General features: G+C 41.8%; 1 protein-coding gene across 3 annotated transcripts in view; it reads right to left on the reverse strand.

Moving 5' to 3' along the window:
• Window positions 1-19,130, reverse strand: part of Ttn (titin) — a 273,795-nt gene that overhangs the window by 251,833 nt on the left and 2,832 nt on the right. For all 3 annotated transcript variants that reach the window (XM_029536006.1, XM_029536008.1, XM_029536007.1), the window contains exons 3-15: window positions 17,087-17,290; window positions 14,904-15,191; window positions 14,333-14,418; window positions 13,988-14,229; window positions 8,849-9,179; window positions 8,373-8,522; window positions 7,614-7,751; window positions 6,333-6,464; window positions 5,033-5,170; window positions 4,359-4,496; window positions 3,756-3,893; window positions 242-535; window positions 33-155 (exon numbers count right to left, since the gene is read on the reverse strand). In XM_029536006.1, coding sequence (XP_029391866.1) covers window positions 33-155; window positions 242-535; window positions 3,756-3,893; window positions 4,359-4,496; window positions 5,033-5,170; window positions 6,333-6,464; window positions 7,614-7,751; window positions 8,373-8,522; window positions 8,849-9,179; window positions 13,988-14,229; window positions 14,333-14,418; window positions 14,904-15,191; window positions 17,087-17,290 — 2,402 coding nt within the window. The remainder of the gene's footprint in view (window positions 1-32; window positions 156-241; window positions 536-3,755; window positions 3,894-4,358; window positions 4,497-5,032; window positions 5,171-6,332; window positions 6,465-7,613; window positions 7,752-8,372; window positions 8,523-8,848; window positions 9,180-13,987; window positions 14,230-14,332; window positions 14,419-14,903; window positions 15,192-17,086; window positions 17,291-19,130) is intronic.

Consider the following 19,130-nt stretch of genomic DNA (forward strand, 5'->3'; position numbering starts at 1 on the left):
TATACATATAATTATTACCCTCCACATCTTACCTCATATCCATGTTCTGTCTTAGGTACAGAAATTTTTGAAACAGTAAAGTGAGGGCTCGCTGTGCGGGGGCGTTTATCCACATGAACTAATCTTTCTGTTGAGATATCTGTAGTTTTCTTGACCTGCGGTAAATGAAACTCAGTGATGTCACCGTTCCTCCAGATGCTCCCAGCACGTGTGGCTACCGCCCCACACACCGAGGACTCACCTGTGATGATATATGCATTCCCATTTGGTCAGTAGTTTTGATATGAGTCTCAGAAGGAGCCTGAATCACAGCAGGCTTGACTGCTTGAGGGACAACGTGGGGCTCTGAGGCTGGGCGCCGGGGCTGCTCGGGGACCTTTGTGGTGGAAATGTGCTCTTTGTAGCCATACTCTAATGTGGTCTGCTGAGAATACGATTCCTCCACATGTGTAGGCTCTCTGGGTTCTCTCACTCGGGCCTGGTCCACAGCAGCTACAACTGTTGCCACAGCTTCTGCCTTTTTCCCAACGCCCACCTGGAGACAAGGTTTTCCAAGTGAGTAGATGATAATGTCAAAGTTACACTTGGACACCTCCTCCCAGGGACAGCCTCCTGGGATAGCTCCTCTACTTACTCAGACAGACAAAGGAATGGTAGGTGTAGAATATTTGTGTTATATAACAATGTTAATTGCTCAGAAACATAACTCAGCTCTTCCAAGAATTTGTGTTTCATTAATTATTATATTTCAAAGACTCCTATGTGGATATACTACTACTATTTGCTAGAGACTAGACAGCCAATCTCACACACACACACACACACACACACACACACACACACACACACACACGGAAGACAGGACAACACAATATGACAATATGTATACAAAATCCTAAGGATGTTTTGAGTATTTCAAGGAATTTACCTAGGCCAGGCAGACAGTCAATTAGCACCTGGGAAATGAAGACTTTGGAGCAGGCTGTCTCCATCGATTATTTCTATTATTTTGTCAATCATTTAGTCTGGTGTCGGCATGACAACAGCAAAGATAAAAGTCTACTCAAATACTGTCATCCTCACATCCAGGAAAATCAATTGCTGCAGAGCGACATGGCTGCATGCAAGCCCGAGATAAAAAGAGAGTTCCCCATCAAAGAACGAGCACCCGAATTTACTTAGGACTCACGGGGGATAGCTTTATTCAATCTATTAGAAAAATAGCTCTCTTAAAGCACATGAAGGAAAACATTGTGATTGAAATGAAAGCGTTATCATGTTTGGAATCAAGAGAACAACCTTTCACACTGAAGTTCAATTTGCTTTCATCTTTGCTGGGAGTTAAAGCAAAGACAAAGACAAATAATATTTCCTCCTTCCTATGAATCTGATTAACATGAATGAGAACACAATTCGCAAAGGCGTTTTCTCTCAAAGCAAGTGAAGCCGCCGCCGAGGCATGCATATTTTAGTACGCTGCAGCACTGAAACACGTCAAGAGGTCGCATGACTTTGGCCGTCCAGTGCACTTTAGAAGGCCTGTACCTTTCTGTTAATCTCCAGTCTTTACTTCTGCTGTGAGTGCAGTTCAACATGTGAATGGAATGTTCTTCAAGTAAAAAAAAAACCCAGACACCTTTAAAAAGTAGCCTCTGAACCATATTTAAGGCATAACCATGGCCTTTAGAAGATGGGATTGAGCCTTTAATGATCATGAGTTTTATTGAGAAGTATAAAAATCTAATCTGCCATGAAAGATCGCAAATACCATCCTCCCTTCACATTGAATTTTGGAAGGAGCCATGCCATCTATAGCAAGCTCATCAATTATTTTTATTTGTTGGTTTCTTTTTATAAAAAAACAACATACTGACAACTAGTTGAGTCTATAGATGTTTCTATGTGTTCATCTTCACCTAACATAAACATAGTACTCTACTTGGAGAAATGGAATTTTCATTTTATCTCATTGGCATATTTTGAGCAGCTTATGATAGGAGAAAATCTGCGGCAGTTTTAAGATTTTTCTAATGATGAGAAAAGTGACTCAAGGTTTCCGTTGACCAAAAATTATACAACGATGATAATAAATACTGTTCCTAATTTTAAAAGTATGCCCTCAAAGTCTTAATTATGGCAGTATATTTTAAATTGTGGGAAAATGTGCCTTTTCTTTAAATTAATATATTTCAAAATTCATATACACGTGTTTGGTGAAAATGATTGACTAAACGTTGCTGGCTATTCCTATTCCTTACTAGACTTAAGTATCCTTTTTATTGTTGGATCCCAGATAAGCATGAACATGAATTGAATTAGGAGACCCCGATTTACACCAGTTAGATGCTGAGAGTTAATTTAAGAAAAGTGTTGTGTGATATGGTCTTTTATAACTAGAAATGCTAACACTATGCCTCGGGAGGTCTCAGGCTGAATCAAACCATCTCTCCCATTTGGTTAGCAAGTGAAGCAACTAAATGGACCGCTGGGAGCACATGGGTTTCTGACTGATGAGAAGTTACATGAGCTGATGACGGGATGAAACAGTGCATTTCACTGACACAACACGGGCTTTCATCCCCTCTTGCAAATATATTTGTTCTTGCTTAATGGCTAGTCCTTCTGTAGTCCTTGGCAGTATGGTGGGATCACAAAGCTTTAAGGGGGGTTATTAACAGGGACAAGGAGATTTCCTCAGTCTCCATTCTTCACTGACAATCAGCAATGAAAACAAGACAGACAGATTTATGCTAACAGGGACAGGAAGGAAAATTAACTATAATTCTTGAAATTTGGCTCATGGTAAAGCCTGTTGCATGTGAGACTTCTAGGAGGCAGATGGGCTATTAAATATTAGTCTTAGCTAAAGGTTTGAATCTTATCTTGGAAAAAAAACAATTAACAATCTTGTGATAAAAATCAACACTGAGGGAAACACAAGTAACACAAAAAAAAATGCAAAAAAAGAAAACAAGAAAAGCTTAGTGTCCAGTTCCCAGTGGAGAATAATAGCTCGCTTAGTGGGAGCTATGGTTATGGGAAGTAGTTTAAGCCATAGGATGTCTATAGCTGCAAATGCATATGGCAACCTTTTCACAGCTTATGTGGAACAGTTCTGGTTGAATATCTCTCTCTCTCTCTCTCCTCCCCCCCCCCTCTCTCAATTCCTCAGTACTGCATCTTGTGTAGCTACAGTGGAAGCCACTAAACAGGTGCTATCGTTTTCTCACCTCTGATACTTACAGGATAAAAAAGATAAAGTTTCACATGAAGAAAATTATACATAATTGAAGAAAATCCTTCCTTAGATTGAAACATAATACATTGAACACATGCCTTCTCAACACGTACACACACACACATACACACACACACACACACACACACACACACACACCACTGTAAGGCTCTTCACTGCTCATATGCAGTGATTTTTCTTGCTCGTTGAGTCTCTTAATATTAGCCCACATGCAATTTCAGTCATTAATGTGTAGAGGCTTTCTACATGTTAATTTAAAAAAACATTGAAAATGATAACAACACACTGGAAAAGAAATACGTTGCAATGTTAAGCCCAATGAATCATTTTACTTTTTAGTTTCAAGTTGTATAATTACCTGGAAATAAATCTGATTAATAGTGTCTCCTAAACAAGACAACTGGTGTTTGGGATTAATGTGTTATAATGGAGGTTTTCGCGGGAGGTTTGGTATTAATAGATTATCGTGGGTTCCACACTGGAAATACACAGTCACCTTTCCATGGGTAACTTGGATGTGTTCTTGTCTAGTGTCCATGGCTTCTCTAGATCTCAGAACTGTTTCTTGTTCCTTGGCTTTAGCAGTAGCAACTGCTATCGTAGACAAAGCAGTTGTTTCCACTTCCTTTCTCTTCTGATCAGTATGGTAAAAGCAAAGTATAAGTTGTATGGGCTTCAGACATACAGAGTATGACCCGGCCCCGCAAACACACACACTCCATTCCCCTGCTTGTGGGATGCAGTGATAGAATCATCCAGGGTTAAATACTCGCTTAGCAGTGTTTGTCTAGAATGTCACAGAGTGCAGCAATGTTAGTTGCAAAATAGTCTCTAGATGTTCTCCTATATTGCTTTTAAAAATGAAACGAAAATGCTAATGTTCATGCAAATAATAGTGTTGAAAAAAATGAATTACAATCGTTAGAGGGGAGTGTGTGAAAACCAAGCGGTGAGGGGAAAACTCGTGGCACTCAATCACGTATTTACTGCATTTAGTTTTGAACCTCAACAGAAAAACAGATTAATAATTCATACTATGTAATAGTTAACGGTTTACTAGACATTAGCTTAAAGATGAACTTTTCACATGTTAATTCACCTTTTCCTGAGTTATTTGAACTTGATCTCTTTTGGTAGTGATGGCTTCTCTACTTCTTGATACTAAATCTTGCTCTTTAATCTTGGGCGTGGCAACTATGACTTTGGGTACCACTGTTTTCCTAGTTTCCTTCATCATCTGGTTATATGGTTTCAAGAGAAAGGTAAGAAAATGTCAATAAATCTCATGAGTCTCTAATTTTAAAAAAATTAACTGGGAAGAAGAGGCAGAGCTTTTCCTATTATCCACAGATACTTCATTAAACATCACTGGATTGTCTTGACTATCCATAGTATTTCCTGGCAAAAATACCAACATGGGTACAGCTATAAGGAAAAATGGGATTAGAAAAGAAAAACTGAGACATACATATCCCTTCTTTCTGTCACACACTTCATATTATAACCTATGCAGCGTTCTAATAGGCACTTAAAACTACATAATTTTGTCTTGAATACTGGAGTCTGCCTTCACAGGAAGACATTAAGGTGAATTATGATCTATTAGTAGAAATCCAAAGAAAAGCTGAGAGTTAGGAATGAGAGTGAAAGCCAGATGGGTGGTGAGGGGCTGTGAGACTTTGGAGAGAAGAGATGTTTAAGAGCGGTGATGACGTGGATAGCTGCAGGTGACATGATACACGGGTGGCTTTCACACCAGCAGGAAGTCATCACCTGTTCGTGAGTGAGGTGCATTTGATCCTGTTGTATGGCAGTCTCTTCTTGAACTCCCACAGCCGCCTCTAGTTTTGTGGACTTGGCGGTGGCAACTGCTACCATGGATGCAGCAATTTTCCCAGTTTCCTGTCTTATCTGACGTTGTGGAGTAAAATGAAGGTTTGAGTTTCAAAAGGCACATAAGGAACAGTAAACGGCCAGGCCGCTTTCAGAATGCTGTAGGCTCAGTGATGAGGTCGAAAATGTCACATCCCCATGTCAGAGGGCTAAGTGTGGGCTTACCGCCTGCCACTGCTTTTCTGAGCAATAAACATTGCTGCCAAGCTTAATAAATTGTGCCAGGACTGAAAAGGTGCTATCTTTGGGCTATGGCTGCTGTTGCTAAATGGCTGAAAACTGAGGTTGGCTGAACTCATCAGTCTGTCATGTTGCAATGATCACAGAGATTCCTTTGTTCCACTCTTGCCTGCACGGACTCCCAGGCCACACAAAGTCCCTTTTGTCCTGAGGACAAGGTAAGGGAAACCTGGGCAGATGACTCTGGTTAGCCTTTTTATCAGTACAAGGTTCTCAAAAGAAAGTAGCTCTTAGATCAGAAAGGAGCTCTGAGGACAGCATGGGTCAAAGAATTCAAAATGAAAGCTCCTGTCCCTTCAAGCTCGGTGACAGAGGGAAGAAAAGTAGACTTCAGTGACATCAATCTCATATATATATATATATATATATATATATATATATATATATATATTCATTCATATGTATATACATGTGTTTATATATATATATATCATACATAGAATATGTCTTTCCATATCCTATATGTTTACTTCAGTGTTTATCATCCAGGAATTATGGGTGCTGTCTTCTCTAATGGGCAACTGCTGCTTAGTTAAAGTGCTTGGGGCTAAGGTGTGTGCATGTGTGTCAGCAAGTGAGCATAGATAGGCATGTGTCTTACAACTGCACAATGGCTACATGTCCCAATCTGAGTGACGGAGGACTCAGGTTACATGTGCAAGACTGATGTGTTAGTGGCTAGTGGGCAGAGGTGTGGTGCACCTTCTGTTTATGTATGATCTGAAGTTCAAGGATAACCTCCAAAACTGTCCGAGTACAGTTTACATAAACTGCTCATGCGGACGCAGAACAGTGAACACAAAAGAGTTCTAACCCTGGACAGAGGCAAACAGTAGGAGGAAAAGAGATGAAAGCGAGTCTGGTCTGAAGCTCTGGGCATAATGTACACACAGCCGATGATCGGAAATGAGCCATTTGTAAAGATCAAAGCCAGACTTACTGTTTCTTGAGTTACTCGCTTTTGCTCCTGTTTTGTAGTGACCCCTCCCGCGATTCTAGTCTCTTGCTCTTTGGCTTTGGTTGCAGAGGTCACTACCTTTGGCACAAATGCTTTTTCAGTTTCTTTTCTTATCTGCAATCAATGAATAAAAACAGGACCTTATTGTTTCCAAACCTACAGTGGGGCTACCCCAGCATTAGATCCAACAAAGGAGGAAATTATGAGAGTGAAACTCCCTTTCTGATATCATTAATTAAATCTTCATATCTTAATTAACACAAGCACATGCATTAGTCTCTTTAGAGGAAATGGAAGGTTGGGCTCAGGACTGCTTGTTTTACAGACAGTTGCTATCCACCTTAGCAAGATTTGTGCCTTCTATAGATGGTCATATGGTAATTAGGTGCTAATTCCATCAGCCAAAAGTCATCTTACAGCTCAGAATATTACTACGGAAGTCCCAAGGAGTAATTTTGCCTGGCTCCTTACTTTAATGTGAGAATCCAAACATAATTTACAGTCTGCTTTCCTACTCTATTTTGTCTTTTTTTTTTTTTTACATACAATAATGGTTTTGAATATCAAGGCTTATCTAAAATGGAGACACAATTTTGGTTACTATCTTAGACAAAGTATTGCTCCAATCCTGAGCCAAGGAAGGACGTTTTGTTTCCATTTGATGTCTAAGGAGTCAGTCCTTCTCATCCTCGGGTATCTTATCACTGAACCTCAGGACCACAGGGCAGAAAGGGACTTGAAAATTGATCTTCTCAAATTATCCTATTGACAATTGTCTCTCCTGACCAACAGTCCTACCAACAGGCCTTCTCCCATCTGTCCCCAAGAGCTTTTAATCCAATCTCTCATCATTCAACCTACTACATGTAGTTATGTATGTCGCACATCCTATATGAAACCCATGTGCTAACATCCAAGGGGTCAGGAAGCAGCACCAAGCTTTTAACCTTGAGTATTCTGTTTTCCCTTACATTCTCACCTGTTCCACCCACAGCACCTGCATCATCTTTCCTGTTCTCACTCTGCCCGTTCCCTATCCATAGCCACACAGTTAACCTATAATCAGTGTGATGAATCCTCATTTTATTTCCAGTAGGAATACTCAGTGACTCTAAGGGATACTGGTGTCAAGTGCTCAGGAGTAGACATACATGGCAGGAGGATGCTATTTGTGTGAAACTAGACACACGGCCCTGGAATTAACCTGTTTCACAGTAAAGTGCTGGCACATCGGTGCATTTGCAAATGGAAGCTCATCCCCACCTGCTCATGAGATATGTGAGTCTGTTCTTGCGTTGTCACCATCACTTCTCTGGTTCGTGATTTTAGTTCCTGTTCCTTGGCTTTGTCGGCAGCAACTACAACCTTGGTTACTGCGGTCTTCTCCGCCTCTTTTCTCGCCTGATTTTCATTGACAAAAGAAAGGAGCCATTTCAGTCCACACCACTTGGAAGTGTACGATGCTACATCAGGACCAAGGGGTAACAATCAACCCACAGGACAGGGAGGAGAGTGAGAGAGCTTTTAGACTAACAGAGCCTGCTTGCACATGAGATGGCCTTGCGTTCATATTGCTCTGCAGCCGAGAATCAAAATGTCACATTGTTTTGAGGAAAGTAAAAGCCATGGTCCTTCTGGGAAGCTTAGAGAAACCTAATGCCGACCCCTGAAAATGTAGCTCCCACAACTAGCTATGGACATCTGCACTCCGATTTGACCTGCCTTTTGTTTCATGTCTGCCAGGCTCCCACAGTCCCTAGATGCCTTGAAAACAGTAGTTAACTTTTGCTCGCCTCACACAGCCCAGGTATTTCTTCTGACCCAGTCTGCTCCTGTGATATTTACAGCTTAAACACATTTGATATTTCTAGCTTCCTCGGGAAGCTTTAAAAGCCTGGGCCACATTGGGTGGCCGGTTGCCTTCAGTACTATTTGGTTCAGCAGGGGATTTGAATGTCCAATTACTGAGAGCAGAGTTGAGCTGGAGAGCATTCTAGCGCCCCCTGATGGCCTTGTGCTTACCTGTTCTTGAGCAGGTTGTATATGCACAGCAGTCGTTGTCCTCTGAGCAGTTTGCTCTACAGCACTGATGGTTGGTTCTCTCACTCTGGCCATATCAACCGCAGCAACGACAGTCGCAACAGCTGCACTCTTGTCTGTCTCTTGTTTCACCTGTATCAAGTACAATGCTTTCTAAAACAATGCCCCTGGTTGAAAAGTTACAAACCCTTAATGACCAGGAAGAGCAAAATATATGCATATGTAATTTACCCATCATTGCCCAGAAAGACAAGATCAGCGCCATTAAAATTCATACATTATGCCAGCCTCACAGATTAGCCTTTGACTCAATGAAAGATGCTTTGATAAAGGACAACCATATTGATTGTAGTTTTAGGCGCCTATGCATTTCCTCTCTAACCTGTGCAAACCATGCCTGAAACTGGATCAGAGGAACCAGAAGATGAAATGGAGAAAGGAAATGGTTCTGACGGTACCTCCTTAGTCCCAGTGGCGACGGCTCCTGCCGTGAATGATGAGCTGACCGACGCACTGGCCGCAGCGGCCGCGGCTCCGCTAATGGTCACTTGCTCCTGGACCCCGTATCTCCCTTCCCATCTCTCTTCTCTTCTGATCTGGGTAGAGCTTGTCATTGTCGTCTCTCTCATCTCAGCCTCAGTCGAGGAGGCCACGTAGCCCTCTTGCTTCCAAGGGGGAGGCACCTCGGGGCCTGTGGCCACAGTGGTGGTCTGAGTCTTGCGGATGAGCAGTGGCGACTTCACAGATCTGATCGGGGAAGTGGAGATCCTCCCCGCTGGAGACACGGACCTGGAAACCCAGTGGCAGAGGTCAGAGCATGGGACAAGGCACCCCAGGTGGTGTGGTGGGGAATTAGATGGTGGAATGGAAATTTGGCAGCACTTTAAGGAGGGGTGTTAAAAATGTAAGTTTCCATAACCTCTCTGGAGGGCACATCATACACCGGAAGCCAATTTGTTTTAAATCTCAATAAGCCCCACATTTACTTAATTCTAAGTAAGCTAAAGATCTGTATGCCCCATCTCATTTCCTAGCACTGGGGTGGGGGGAGGCAGTAAAAGGAACTCCCTTAAAACATCACCATATTCTGCTGAAGGGCCCCTGATATATCGGCCTCTTGTGAGGCTATGCCAGTGCCTGGCAAACACAGAAGTGGATGCTCAGAGTCAGCTATTGGATGGAACACAGGGCTCCCAATGGAGGAGCTAGAGAAAGTACCCAAGGACCTGAAGGGGGCTGCAACCCTGTAGGTGGAACAACAATATGAANTAACNAGTACCCCCTGAGCTNGNGTCTCTAGCTGCANATGTAGCAGAAGATGGCCTAATCGGCCATCATTGGGAANAGAGGCCCCTTGGTCTTGTAAACTTTATATGACCCAGCACAGGGGAAGGCCAGGGACAAGTAGTGGGAGTGGGTGGGTAGGGGAGCAGGGGCAGGGGGAGGGTATAGGGAACTTTCGGGATAGCATTTGAAATGTAAATAAGGAAAATATCTAATAAAAAAACATAAAAAATATTGATTATAAAAAAATAAAATAAATACTACCAAACCAAAAAAAAAAAACCAAACAAAAAACAAAAACAAAAACAAACCACCAGCTCCAGCTGGTGGAGAGAGTATCTGATGGGTGTTATATGGTTTTAGTAACTGAATGCTTGTGCCACTCTCGACTAAAAATAACCCACATGTCCCCCTCTCTTTGTCCTCCCCGCCCCCCTTGTCCCTTTCCCCCTTATCTCTCCACAGTCACAACCACTTCAGTATCTTGTGAATTTCCAGGTCAGGTGGAAGCTTTCTTGCTGAGCTTTGCAGAATCATTTTGGGAACTGGCTGAGCTCTGCAGCAGGGGACTGCTGTTCTAGCCCAAAGTGCTTGTGGTTAACTCTCTTTAATTCCTCTGAGTTTATTTCTAACCTCACCGTCACCTTATTATACTGAGAACGTCCTTTACATAATATTAGAACTATCTGGTAAATCAGCAACTCTGAAGCCTTTTCATTACATTGATAAAAGTATCTTCTTCCAAAACAGTTTTCACGGTTGCCCTTTGTGTGTGTGTATGCAAAATGCAAATAGTAGCTATCAAAGCCTGTGGGCACTGAACACTGACAATGGTGGCCCAAAAGCCAGATTGTCATCGTTAGCAATCATTCTAAGTACAGATCAACTATCTGAGCATAATAGGTTTTTCAAAATTTATTTTCCATTAATTTGTTTTTCCCTATTTTACCTCTTGGTGGCAGTGTTGCTTTACAAATTCTTCACAAGGGGCCATGTTTATCAGTGTATTCTGGCACTTAGGGTATTTAGTTTACATCAATCATAAATAAAACAATTCTCCCAATTAAGCTGAAGGTCCAGTAATATTTTCTCTAAAATACAGAATAATTTTGCAGAATATTACATCAGCCTGTTTCATCAAGAAACATTTAATCATTTTCTTGTGAAAGGCTGTGTGTGTGTGTGGGGGGGGGAACAATGTACATTTTAGGAAAGAAACTGTAATCAAGCTGAAGGGTGGGCTAACAAATATGGCTCTACCGTAAAAAGAAATTGTCTTGGAAATAAAACAAAGACCAGGTTAGAATGGTGTGGAGTCCACATCAACTGAAGGAAGGCAGAGAGGCAGGACTTGCTTTGTTCTTGCTGTTCCTTGCTAAATGGGTTTAATTCAGAAAGAGCTTGCGACATGATTAGCATTACGTGAGTGATTAACAGCGGGCTTCAGGTAAGCCCATAACTGTGAAAATCAATGTAATTTGAGCCATTACCAGAAAGTGCTTATTTTTGCACTTACAATAAAAAAAAATAATCACTCGGTCACAGCTAGCTACAATGCACCTCGTCCAGTGAAATATGCTTGCTTTATCTACAACAAGAATCAAAATTAAGCCATAGAACATTTTAGGAAGGAGTCTATCCGGGATAACCATTATTTTCTTCACAAGCTGGCATTTATATTTTGTAATTATTTTAAAGCAAAAGTTACAGACTAAGTAACTGGATCCCTACTAATAGACTCCCAGAAGGTTAAGATGTCTACCGTGCGCCTTGGGGGTCAGGAAATGTCTGTAATTCTAAATGACCCTCGGGCTTGAGTATGAAATACAGAAAAGTTGTTATCTCCCAGAGATTACGTTTGGCCTGTGTTATGAGTGATTTCATGGTATACAAAAACAGTACACAGCCCGAAAATAAACACTTTTTTTAAAAAAAAAAAGATAGGTATCTTTTTTAAAACTGAGCTTTTGGTTAAGATTTTGTGTTAGTTCTGGCCACATATCTTCAATCATTTTTAAGTGACCAAAACAAAAATTAGAAGATACTTAGCATGTTATAGTATATGTTATTTGAACATTCACATCATTCCCCACATTTTAAAATTTGTACTGCCCGATTCTTTGTTCCATTAGAAATTAGTTGGTGGAACTCCTAAATACATCTGGTAGTCAGCATTGTCCTTATTTTCTGTTCTTTGTTACAAGTCCCTCCTGGGTCGCCCTCCAGCACTGCCTGAGTGTAGATGGCTTACAAGGTCTTGTTCAGTTAACCCTGCAGCCTGGCCAGCCTGCAGCCAGTTTCTGGTCTGGCATTGTTCACATTGTAGCTCATTGGTGTTCTCTGTGAGAGGGCAGCAACAATGACTGTCTTCAGAAAGGAGCATGGCTTTTTTTTCCCCCCTCACATAAATGTACTAGTCAGCCAGACAATGACCTTGCTTTTTGCCATACAGGTGTCTGAATTTTCGTTGGGGATCTGCGAGCCTATTTTTAAAAGCTCTCCCCTATAAACATTTCCTCTATCCTTTTCATTTTTAGCACATGCTTGATTCATTTATTTGTGTGCATGTGTGTGTGTGTGTGTGTGTGTGTGTGTGTGTCTCCATGAGAGTGTGTGTGTGCATGTTAGGGGGCAGCTTCTGGGATCAGTTCTTTTTGTCCACCAGTGAGGTCCCAAGGATTGATCTCAGGTTGGTGGTGAGTGCCATTGCCCACCAAAACATCTTGCTGGGCTCCCTTTAGTTTTTTTTAACCTTAATAAGATGCCACTTACTTTGTAAATCATGTGAGGTTAAAGCCTGGTTTTGCCTTCTTCCTAACAGACACCTGGTTAGGCCAGTCTTATTTGTGAAGTAAAACACCCTCCCCCTTGATTAAAAAAACGAATTCCCTATACACTTAAATCTACTCCTGTGCTCTCTAGTTTATATGTGTCCTTAATGTGCTGCTCTGTCACTCTCCATTTTACACAGTTGGGCATCAATACAGGTCCTCACATACCCTGGTGAGCAATCTTCCACTAGGCTAGGCCTTAGACCCATCATATCATTTTGATCACAGTGACTTTACAATGAATTTAGATTTTTTTTTTTTTTTTTTTGTGTTTTGGTTTTTTGAGACAGGGTTTCTCTGTGTAGCCCTGGCTGTCCTGGAACTCAGAACTTTGTAGACTAGGCTGGTCTTGAACTCAGAAATCCAACTGCCTCTGCCTCCCGAGTGCTGGGATTAAAGGCGTGTGCCACCATGCCCGGCTTCAGATATTTTTTTTTAATTTTTATTTATTTATTTTTTTAGGTCAACTATCTCATTATGGCACCTTAGTTTTCATAGCAAGAGGACTTGATCTATATCATCTTAATTCATTTTAATTGATCAAAATACATTTTGTGTGTGTGTGTGTGTGTGTGTGTGCGCGCGCGCGCGCGCGCGCGCACACGCACGTGGCGCTCAGATTTCGTAGAGTTTTTTAGCTCATCATATTAAAAGCCTCATTATAGACTAAATCCCAAAGTTTTGGTTGTCGTGAGTAATTCGTATTTGATTGTATAATTTCTGAGTGCTGATGTTACAGGCTCACCTCAGAAAATACCTACACTTTAGCTAAAAGTAGAAATCCACTTCCCATTTTTAGATAAACTAACATAAACATGTGGAAATATTTAGAAGGTTTTGCTTACTATTTGAGAGTACGAGTGTCTTGGATAATGATTTCCTATTTCCTAGGGATAGCTTCAACTGATGAGCTCATTGATTCCTTCCAAAACACTTCAAATCAGTCTGGCTGGCCTTATTTTATGGGGGACACACTAAGACCTTGGAAAAGCCCCCTATCTCCTTTAGCTCTGGTTTCTTACCAAGAATATTGGGGAATGACATTTTTTTCCCCCAGGGGTTGAGATATTTAATGAAATAACAAACACATGGGAGCTTAACACAGAGGTGATAGACCATATATCATAGTGATTATTATATTATTAAACAAGTGCCTCAGGTCAAACTATAAGCAAGTAGTCTGGATATTTGACTTCAGGGCAATTTAACTCTAAAGTCTATGCAATTCTTACCCTACCCCCCTTGTCACGTTCTGGCTCCACACATGCATTTGCTGAATGGACTGCAAATACGAATTCAGAGCCAGAGTTTATTATAAGCTTCCACAGAAGGTGAGGATTCTAAACTTCCACAAAACATGAGAATTGTGAAGCTCACATTCAGGGATTTCTTGGTTTCCTTTTTCACATGCTGCCCTTCTGATTGCTTAACATTTAACAGTAAAAGTGCATAAACAACACAGTCTCCCAAGAGAAGGCTTACCTGACCGGAGATGGGGTCGGTGCCCGCACGTGTCTGACTGGGGAGGGAGAGTGTCTTATTGGTGATGGGGACTGTTGTCGGGCCAGCTGTGCTTTGGCAGCAACGGAAGGTGGTGTTGGAGACCTGGACTTGGGCTTAGGAGGTATCCTGGGAGGTGTTTTATGTGGCAGCTGTCCAGTGGCACCATCTATGACCATCTCAACTGTTGCGATTGATCTGGCATCAAAGTGGGCTTCAATCTTCTGAAAAAAAAAAAAAAAACATGAAAGCCGAAGCTGTGGTGAGTGGGAAAAGCCAGGGAAGCAAGAACGGGGAAGGCTGGGAGCTCTTTTATAGTAAAATTACTTTTTCGATCCGGGTTTGTCTTGTTTCTGAAATCTGAGCAGTCGAAACGATCGTCTTTGTCTTTTTAGCAGGTACTACTTCTTCACCTGCAGAAATGGAAAGATGAGTGTTTTAGGAGGGAAAAACATGATTTTTTTTTTTTTTAAGAAAATCCATTAGTTGGGACTTGAAAGTCATTACCATTTCCTGTGTGTAACAAGGAAAACCGTAGCAAGTTGTGGCTTTTGTGTGAATATAAATTAGATCGAAAAATGGAAGATGTGTGTAAGAAAGGAATTTCTTTGGACTACTTATTTAAATATCCCATTGTTTGCCAACAACATGCAGATGCACATTACTTAATTGACCCGAGTTCTGGTTATCATTCGGTAAACTGTAGCAAGATAAACTGTTCAACATTGAACTCTTAGAAGCCTCCGCCAGAGACCTTCCGATGGGGGTGAGAAAGGCAGTTTTGACCTTAGGTCAAGCTAGCACCCCCAGGACTGCCGTATAGGGGAGCCAAGTAGAACCTCAACCCCACTTGTTCCCACCCTAGGTCCCCCTTCTCCTTCTTGCCTCTGCCACATACCTTGAACCACCAATTCTGCAGTGGAAGTAGCTCTTCCAACGCTGTTGGTGGCATTGACAGAATAGGTCCCGGAGTCTTCAGGGTATGCGTCCGCAATCAGTAAGCTGTAGAGGTCGCCTTCTTGAGAAATTTGGAAATCAAGGGAGCTCTGGATTTCGGCTCCATCCCGGTAGAACTTCACCACAGGTGTAGGGATTCCAGTCACTCTCACTTGGAGTCTCACTTGGCTTCCTTGTCTCACAGTCATGCTCTGCAGCCGCTGACTGAAGTTGGGTGGTGCTGTCTCGGCTGCCGGGGGGGGGGGGGGGGCAGAGAGGAAAATCAGGCCCAGGAGTTGGGGGTGCTCCCAACAGCTCTGAGTCTTAAAGCAGGGACCGACTCACTGATCCAGCATCGCTGACTGCCCATGAATCCTAGCTCTCCCACTTGGCAAAAGTCGGCTAAAAGGCAGCAGGAGCAGAAGGTTCCCCTGCTCACAATTCAGTTTCAATTGCTTCGCTCTTTCAAGCAGTTCTAGGCTACTACAGTTATTTTTTAATCTTTTTATTCACACACACACATGTGTGTATGTATGTATATATATATATATATATATATATATATATATATATATGCACATGTGAATGAGCTTGTGCCTGCTGTATGTGTTCAGGTGTCTGTCCATAGAGGTCAGAAGACCCTAGAACTGGAGCTACAGACAACCACATGGGTACTGGAAACCACACCCTGGTCCTCGGTAAGAAGAGCCAGCTTCTTGATTACTCAGCTCTCTCTCTCTAGCCCTTCATGTTTTACCCAAAAGTCTAGATGCTGCTGTACTACGCCAAACCTTTCTGCCATTTCTGATCCCTGACTCTTGCCTTTCGCTAAGACATTAAGGTAGTTTTTTGCAAGCTACTTAAAGTCACACTGAAGTGAATTCCTGGGGCTGGTAAGGTGAGTGCGTCCAAGAACTTACTGAATCATTCAAGTGTAATTCAATTAAAAAAAAAATCCTCCAACTAGATTGATATTTAAATGACCAAAATATTTACTTGCATTTAAAATGTTAACTCCACTCAACGGTGGTAGGCATTTGTGTTAACTATGCTTTTTGGTCAAAGCCTTCTTTTATATTAAGAGAAAATTTTCCTCTATAATTTTTTTAATTGTTTAGCAATTTCATATATTTTACAATACATGTTAGTTGTTTTTTTTTATCTCTTGTTCCCTCCTTGCCTCCTGCCCCCTCCTCCACTGGTAGCCTTCTTCTAAAGAAGCCCCCCCCCCTACTTTTTGGTCTTTTGTTTGCATGTGGTGCACTGAGTTTAGCTGGGGTTGCTGGCCCAGGCATGGGTGGGAGGATATATGTTGAACAAGACTATCAGATTAGTAGCTCCACTATGGGAAACAGTGATACCTGTCCTCCAGCTACCATTGACTGCCAGTACCCCCTCAGGGAAGGATACACCCATATGTGCTTCCAGCACCCCTGATGGAGAGTGGGGGTGAACCCATATGTTTCTAAGGTACTGTACCTCTTCCAGTTCTGAATTTTGGGGCACATAAAGCTCTTCCCTAAACGACCTGGTGTGCTTTGTGTTGAAGTCATTTATGACCATGGAATTAGACACCAGGAACAAATACGTGACATGATAGAGTTCAGACAGGACGTTGCTGTGTAATAAGCAGAATAGCTCTTATGATTCGTGTTTGCTCATCACAGTAAGTACTGAAGGGTGAACAAAACCCTCTGAGGCGATTGTACATGGCTTTATGGGAAACTGGAGTGGTATATTTGAATGAAAGCATTTGGCCTTTTCTGAGTATGTTTACTATGCCTACCTTATGACCTACTTACATCAGAATTACGGCAATGCTCATTAAAGTGGGAATTCCCAGTGACTTTCAGAACACTCCCTATTTCTTGATAACTTTATGGTAAGGCTCTAAATACTCTACCATCAGAGGAACATGATTTTTAGCGTTTATTCAAGATGCTTTGAGTATGTGATATGTACAGAGACCCTGCTTCTGAGGTGCTTCATCTTCAAAGAGGATGTAATTGTACAACCCACACAATGGTGATCGTTCATCCTATGATCCTTCTTCAGCTTAGGGGCTGCCCCCCACCTTGTGCATACAGCTCTATCTGGACATCTGTCCTTCTGGCCCGCCTGATAGGCTAGTCCCCAACAACTAACCTGTCACAAGAAGCTCAGCAGTACTAGTTGCTTGTCCAGATCCATTGGTGGCTCTCAGGGAGTATCGTCCACTGTTGGCTTTAGTCACGGCGGGGATCATCAATCTAGCGCGGCCATCGCTAAAGGAGATCTGCACGCCGGGCAGAGTGGAAGTTGAAATCACCTGGCCATCCCGAAACCAGCTCACCTCAGGAACTGGGGAACCTGGAAGGCAAGCAGAGTCATCTTTGTGTTGGAGTGGGCGTGGTCCAGTCCTCTGTTCTCTCTCATTAAACCTTTGAACCAGCCTGGCAATTAGCCAGAGTGGAACCCCATATAGTGATAGTGACACCATGACAGTCATGTGATAGACATGTAAAACTATGGGCCATTTGTGCCCCTCCGTTTTATAGATTGGGAGCTTGAGGTGCACTAGAGTTTCGTCATATTCCCAAGGCCTCTCAGCTATCAGTGGTACAACTTTGGATAGAACTGTCGTCTTCTACCCCCTGGCCAGTGCGCTATCTGATTTAGTTTGGTAGAAATCATTAAAATAAGCAGAGGGGTCCCTAAGCATGGAGAACTGCGGAAACTTTGAAGGAGAAAGTGACAGTTGTCACCTCTGAAGGCAAGAGGCAGCAAGGCCATCTTACAGCTCTGCCTCCGGAGGGCATGCTTGGGCCCCTCCTCTGCTGTTTCGGGGACACTGTCCAGCATGTCCCTGCAAATGTCACTGCAGCAGAAACGCCCTCACAGGGACAGACTGTTCCTCATGCTAACTCCAGAGCCAAACCCAGTCATCCAGAACAAGGCGTAAAGTCTGAGCAGAGAGGGGAGAGCCATTCTCTTCGCCTACTGCTAAGATCCGTATCCGTGGTTTTGTGTTTTATTAAAATCTAAATGTGTTCAGAATCGGGGAGGCTACTTCAGGGAAGGTTTACTTTGCATCTGACATAAATGCTTGTGACTGGTGTCCTTGAGACGGGAGGTGATGATATTAGCATGTTCCTGTGCTGTCCTTACACAAGTTGACCTCCTGTTATGGGAGAGTGAAGTTTATTAGACTAATTTGAGAGTGTCAAATGTCATCTGTGACGTATTTCTAAGAATTTGAAGACACAGAATTAGAAGGAACTGAGGCTGTGAATATGATAGCTCACTACTAACACAAAGGTGAAAATCCCCACAGACACCATGTGTGTTCTGCTCAGTTTAGAAGTTACAGAGGGGTTGAAGAAAAATTGGGGAGTCAGAGTTCATCATGCAAGAGGAAAACTGAACTGACTTCCATCAATAGCAAGTAAGTGATGAGTGACGGCATGATGTTTGTGCAAAGTGTTATGCAGTATGTAAGACTCACATATAATACAGAGAAAGGAAATGGAAAGAAAACTTTAGTTAATATCTTTATTACAAGCATACATTTAAAAAGATAGAGAAAATGTGTTCACTGCAGGGATACATTGAATTATGAACTTATCATGGATATCAGTAAATCCATATAAACTTACATGACCAGTTATGTAGGTACTATAGAAGAAGATTGATTAAATCACTTTGAAATTATTTACAGTATAGTTTATAGGCAAGGCTCCCTTGTTATTCATCATCCAAGGTCTATAATCACCCCTAAACCAAGGGATGAAGAAAAAAGAAATGGGTGAAATTCCTTTTAAATAAATAGGGAAAAAATGTTTGTACCCTTTGAATATAAAGACTAAAAGGAGAAATGGTATTATGTGTTGCCATTCATTACAAAAGGGAGTTCTTTAATACACTAGAATAATTTAATAAAGATTAAAAAACCAATAAAATAACTATAATGAGTAGTCACTGTGTCTGCTCCTAGGGAAATTTGGGATGATATATTTCCATGTATGTATAATATAGTGTAAATTTAATACAATATATTAACATATTAAATTATATAATGTTAAATTATATATTAGCATATTTAATAATATATGATATATAAAATACATATTTCACATATATAAAAAAATTGAGGTGCACAGATTACCTACCAAGAAGCTGTCACTGAATCCCACAGCACTAGGGTTCTACT

This window comes from Mus pahari, chromosome 3, assembly GCF_900095145.1.
Source record: "Mus pahari chromosome 3, PAHARI_EIJ_v1.1, whole genome shotgun sequence".
In the NCBI taxonomy this organism is placed as follows: domain Eukaryota; kingdom Metazoa; phylum Chordata; class Mammalia; order Rodentia; family Muridae; genus Mus; species Mus pahari.